Below are 6,000 nucleotides of genomic sequence, written 5' to 3'. Positions count from 1 at the left end.
GTGCTATTTTTTTCCAGTGAAACGCTTTGAGTCGTGTAAGCAGAGAGGAGTTGTGGGGGCTGCTCGCATCAATTTCCACTATAAAATAGGTGGTTGTTTGATATGCCTCAAAGCAGAAATCATGGCACTCTGGTAGTGAGAGCTTTCCCGTAAACGGAACAGCTGGAACAGGCAGGTCGCTCCACCGACTGAGACGACGCATTCCCATTCAGTGACAGCAAAATAACAACAGGGCCAGCGTTTTTAAATCTCTCCTGTACGACCAGAGAGGAGCAAAATGACAGCTAATCTCTTTCTGTGTTTGCTGAACTCTCCGTACACACCAGGTTTTGTGTAATTAGTGAAAGGGAATGTCCCAGATAAACTCATATCAGGGTAGCAGACGTGTGCCAAACACAAACCAACAACCCTTTTGACTGGAGAACATGAAAGCGATACTTCAAAAAGTGCTTGTTGCCTTTCAAGAACCCTCGAATGGTCGTCTTGGGCTCATGAATATGTGTTGTTGGTTTTTTTTTTCCCACCAAGCGTGATTCCAAGAACGCAGCAAGAGCCAGCCACGTACTGTGCATTTAGCTTGAAGCTAATGGCAACCGACAGCCAACAACAGAAACAAAACAACGGCAAAACCGCCCCACCCCCCCAAGCATCAGTTTATGAACTCTAAAGTTCTCTCGAGTAATGCAGCTGAGAAAATACATCTTTATATGCTAAGACATCTATTTGTGAGTACTTGAAAGGCAAAAAACCCCCACTTTAAATCAGGCCTAAGAGAAGATTAAAGTGAGGAAAATTGCCACCTAAAGCAGCACAGGACACATTTATTCTTGCCATGGCAATTTTCTGCCTCAAGTTTAGGTCTGGGTTATTATTTTCACAATTTGACAGAAAAGATCTGAAACTTCTAAGAAGTGCAGTGAGCAGCATACGAGCTGTGTCTCGTTGCAATCTTGTGCAGAAGACAGTGGCCTATGGTTATCATGCACTTAGTGTGAAAGCGTTCCAGCCGCCGGAGCTCTGCAGCCACCAGCTTTGCAGGCGGCGAACACCGACGTGTTCCACCCGCTCCGCCGTGTGTCATTTGCGGGTGATAGGCCACCTCCACCCGGATGCGAAGCTGGCGTGATCGGGGCCTTGTTCTCGTGGTTAACGTTGGCTTCGCGTTTGAAGAGTCTATTATTATAAAACACCACAACTACGCAGCCACAGACAAATAGAGCAGTGTGAAAGAGGAAGGAGCTCCCGTCGGCCAGGCGACCGCCAATTCTCTCCACAATTCCGTTTATTTGGCTTTAAATTGAATGGAATTGTTTTCTATTAAGGAACAGATTTGTGCCCTGGTGCGAACAGGCCAAATCACAAGTGGCATAAACATCCCTTTTCATCTGCTGCGTTTTCCCAAGGTAAATAGTTTTGTTTGTTTGTTTGTTTTTTTTCATATTCATTATCAATATTTCACGCCACAAAACACAAGTGGACTTTTGTTCATATTCCGCAGGACGTTAAGAGCGCTGATACATTTTCTTCCTATCAGCTCATTCCCGAAATTTGTTGTTTCTCCAATTTTCTTTGTGTAAATGTCCCATCTCTTTCATCTCTTTCTCCGGGGCTCCCGGTTTCCCGCCAGTCGGCTGATGGAAGCATCAATTACCTGCACACTCGCTCGCCATGAATTCTCTTAACCCGTGTGTGTTCACACATGGGCTCGGTGCAACATGACAGCGTCTTTGTTCAGGGGTGCTGGCGGGGTAAAGTCTGTTTAATGTCCGGTTGACTGATGTGGACATCTGGGTTCTCAAACTCGCTGGGCTCCCCCGGGAAATGCCCAGGTAAGTACAGGGTTTGTGAAGCTCATATCGCCAAACTCTTTTTTTTTCACGTGATGTGATTTTGGCTTCTCAAAGTCATGGAAGTGAGAGGGAAGCAGCTGGAGTGATGACAACCAGGTCTGTGGATCATCCAGAGCCCAGTGCAAAACACAACACTTGAACCTGAGAGGAGAGGAGCTGGATCTTTAAATACAGAACGAAAGGCGGCCAGGTAGTGTTGCCTACCAGCACAGGGTTTGCTGATTCGGTTCCCAGCATTGCCTCCAGGTTGGTTGGTCCTGCAGAAACAACTGATGGTGTCTTTGGGCGGGAAGCCAGATGATGCCTCATTTCCACAGAGTGCTAGCAAGGTTAGTTGATTAGCTTCAGGTGAGAGGCTTTTTTCTTCTTCTGGTTTGCAACGAGCGGAATATTGTCCTGCTCCTCAGAGACAGACATCTGCAGGGAGAGAGAAGGCCTGTTGTTTGGTTGTTGTTGTTTTTTAGCTCACTTATAGCCTGTTAGCTTAGCTGTCCACGCGCTACCCAAACTCTGCAGAGAACACTCTTTTTTTGTTGGTCTAAACCAGCCATCCAGCTTCCACTGCTTATCCTGTTCAGGGTTGTGGGCGGGGGGTGGAGCCTCTCCCAGCAGCCTTCAGGTGAGAGGCGGGGTTCACCCTGGACGGGTCACCACTCCATGGCAGGGCCAACGCATAGAGACAGACAAACATTGGCTCTCACAGCCACACTTAGAGTCTGGATTCGTCCCCTCTTGATGTCTTTGGACTGTGGGAGGAAGCTGGAGTACCAGAGAGAACCCACGCAGGAACAGGGAGAACATGGAGACTCACACAGAAAGACCCCGTGCTGGAGCCGGGGCTCCAACCTGGAACCTTCTTGCTGTGAGGCGACAGCGCTGACCACTGCACCACCGCGCCTGTTGGTCTGAACCACAGTAAGTTAAAAAAAAACAACAACAGATGAACAAACAAACACAGAAAAAAACGGACTTTGAGTCGACTTGCGTAGGTACAGGGAGCCGTGTGGAAATGAGGTGTGAGCGTATCTATCCTGGTCACCGCTCTAGCGCCTCCTCTGGTCGGTCTGGGCATCTGTTCGGGGTACTGGGAGGGAATAGCGCGATCCTCCCGATCCTCCACCTCCTGATGGCGCTCGCCACCATCAGGTGAAGAGGACAAGACCCACACGAGCGTTTGGTCAGTATTTGGACGCTGTCACACGTTTACTTTTACTGTGCAAGTTTCTCGCGAGTGCACACAAGCTGTCTTTGGTAAGAAATCCACTCCCTCATTTGGCTTCACTTTTTTTTTCCCAGCCAGCTTTTGTCGTTCGTCCATGCACCGACTCTGGCCGGATAAAACCAAGATGATATTCCTGGTAAGACGTCCCGAGAGCTCCCGCGGTTGTTTGCTTGCCATATTTTGCTCCCTTTAATTATTATGCTGTCCACAGCAGCTATATTAGATATGCAGAGTTCATTCAGTTTGAAAGTTAATGATAATATTTATTAGCGCCTCCCGAAACCATTATTGAGAATGGTCCATATTAGGTTGTGGCAGAACAATAACAGAATTGCTGTCATTGCGCCGGGTGGAGCAACACATCTCCCCGCTGTTCATTATAGCTGCAGCCTGGGACACAATCACATACTTAATTGATCCTTCGCTCCCCGTGTGTTTGTGTGAAAGTGTTTTCTCAGTCAATCTCCTCCTGTTATTTATTTCACCAGCGACTTAAATTCAGCAGCGGCCGACTTCAAAGATGTTCTCTTATCGTGGTGAGCAGACCGGCGGGCGGACGTCCTCTCTGTCAGTATTAACGGGGTTTGTTTATTCCGCTCCAACTTATCCATGTTTTGAAAAATGTTTTGTCTTTGAAACTCACTGTTTCTGTGGAGGGGGGGGGGCAACAAAGCATGTATGACAGGGTTTATCTGAGACACGCCGCCGCCGCCGCCCTCGCTGGTCCACGAGGGTTTGAACACCTGCATCCATGTCGGCAACTCTCGCTCCAGCGGTTCCACGGGGCCACCAGGAACACCGTGAGCGACCGCCATCTTTAGGGCTCTGCAGTCACCTGAAATGTAGTCCTCTTCTCACCTGGCAGCCAAATATTCACGTTGAGCAGTGAATAACATCGCCCCTTTGTTGTAGGCGAATTTACTTTTTGCGACCACAGAAGGAGGATTTTTTCCCCCCCATTTCTTTCTCCAATAAATGTCTTCTTCTTTTCAGCATTTCCCAGTTGACTCTGAAACACAAGGTGGGAGAAGTGTTTTGTTCTGAAATGATCCTCACACACACACACACACACACACACACACACACACACACACACACACACAAATCACACAGCTACCACTTTAATGGGTTTTTCAGTGAAAATGAGAATGACGGCGCAACAATTAACGATCCCGAGGGGGACCGTATTTTGATGACCAAAAACCAGGATGCTGGGCTCTGCAAGGAGATGCTCAAAGGATACTCAGAGAGAGTTTACTCAGAGCTGCCTTAGAATTTCTATACATTTCAAATATGCCTCCCTCTGTATGGATAGAAAAAAATATACATAAAACACACACACACACACACACACACAAAAACCAGGAAGGGAAAACAGGACGTTTGGGCGCCCTAACAATGCCTCAAATATCACAAGTCATATTTAAGAATCACTATATTTGCCAAAACAATCACAACTGAATGTTGTATTCATGCATACGAACCTCATAGAGAACAAGGAGACGCCCCCCCCCCCAAAAGTAATACATAGGAACTGCATATTTATTTGGCATACACGAGTGGATGGGACCTGAGCTGTTCTTGCTGGAACACACCCGGCGCCAGCGGCAGGTGTCAGCGGCAGAACACGCCCCTTGCCCCCCCCCCCCCCCACGCAAGTGTGAAGGTATGCGCTTCCTCCTCCTTTCCCCGCTCTCTCTCTCTCTTTCCCCGTGTGAACTGTGGCTCAGCTGCCTTTGAGAGGGCTCAATATTACGGCTCAAGTCCTCTTGGTGACGCTCTGCTGACATCACTCTCATACCCCCCCCCCCCCAGCTCTCCGCATCAGACTCACGGAGCTCCGCCGACTCTCGCTCTCTCTCTCTCTCTCTCTCTCTCTCTCTCTCTCTCTCTCTCTCTCACTCACTCACTCACCCTCTCCGTTCCTACACACTTTCCCCATTCCCTTCTCATTCGCTCGCCGTGGCGAACACGCACCGCGGGCAACCTGTGCGCACTGCGGCCGGCCCACACGGGGAGGGGTTTGACTCTTCCTGTCATTAACAGATTCCAGAGAGAAACTACCCAGCCTCGATTTACGACCGAGAGGGACTCGCAACTTCCCAACCAGGCGGTGTGAACTGACTCGGGAAGTTCCTCGGCTGATCGCGAGAGGGAATAATTTGGAGCCCCGGTCGCCCCCACACGTCGCTGCTGCTCTTGTGGATATTTACGTCCACCTCGTCTCCTGGTTTAGAAGAATGGCGAGAGATTACCAGGCAGCGCGCTGCCGGCTCTCTCTGCTGCTGCTGCTGCTGCCGGCAGCGACCCTCCTCGCAGTTCAAGGTAAGAAGCGACCCTCAGCCATAGATCTGTGTCCGTAACCCCCCCCCCCCCCCCCGAAAAACCTCGTCAGTTCAGCGCCTGCTCCACCAGCCCCGCGCCGCCGTGCGCCCTGCTGCTGCCGCCGCTGCTGGTGGTGGGCAGCCCAGCCGCCTGTGTCCGGGCTGATTTCTCCCTGTCACGTTTCCGCCACCTCTTTGGTTTCGTTTGTAAAAGTTTGCCCTTGACCAGGTTGGAGTTTCGGTATGACAATCCAGGCAAAAACGCCTCTCTTCCGTGTGTGTGTGTGTGTGTGTTTTGGTCCTAATTCGGCGCAGCTTCAGATGGCAGGTGACTGTTGAGGAAGCCTAATCCTCCCTGAGCCTCGACAAACCCTTGCGACGCGGCTGACCTGTAATCTGTGTTTACCTGTTGGCAAGGGTTGCTCTGAGATGGGGCGGGATTGGATCTGAAGGTATGATTACCAGCCATCAGAATAATGGGGGGGGGGGGGGGGGGGGTTCGCTGTGTCCCCGCTCCTCAGGTGGCCCTTAAATAATGAGTGGCACCTCGTCAAGAGCCCCTCACAGAACATGAAATGCTGTGGGCATGAGGCACAGCCTCCAT

At 50.2% G+C, this 6,000-nt stretch overlaps 1 protein-coding gene and 1 long non-coding RNA gene across 3 annotated transcripts in view; both read left to right on the top strand.

Annotated features, from left to right (window-relative positions):
* Window positions 1-2,897: 2,897 nt before the first annotated feature.
* On the top strand, window positions 2,898-3,681 carry LOC147240424 (uncharacterized). Its single transcript, XR_015111367.1, has 3 exons — window positions 2,898-3,027; window positions 3,147-3,208; window positions 3,561-3,681. It is a non-coding gene; the product is annotated as an uncharacterized LOC147240424 (long non-coding RNA).
* A 1,304-nt stretch (window positions 3,682-4,985) lies between these two features.
* The window catches only part of pvrl2l (PVR cell adhesion molecule related 2 like), a 302,926-nt gene continuing 301,911 nt past the window's right edge, over window positions 4,986-6,000 (top strand). Inside the window, exon 1 of one of the 2 annotated variants that reach the window (XM_086193275.1) lies at window positions 4,986-5,397. In XM_086193275.1, the coding sequence (XP_086049401.1) occupies window positions 5,313-5,397 (85 nt within the window). In that variant the 5' untranslated portion in view covers window positions 4,986-5,312. The remainder of the gene's footprint in view (window positions 5,398-6,000) is intronic. The other variant, XM_086193277.1, reaches the window with a different exon arrangement.

The sequence above is a fragment of the Aulostomus chinensis genome, chromosome 22, assembly GCF_037954235.1.
Source record: "Aulostomus chinensis isolate RoL2024-O1b breed Wild chromosome 22, RoL_Achi_v1.0, whole genome shotgun sequence".
Taxonomy (NCBI): Eukaryota; Metazoa; Chordata; class Actinopteri; order Syngnathiformes; family Aulostomidae; genus Aulostomus; species Aulostomus chinensis.
The sequence above is the reverse complement of the archived record's forward strand: the minus strand, read 5'-3'. Positions and strand labels throughout refer to the sequence as shown.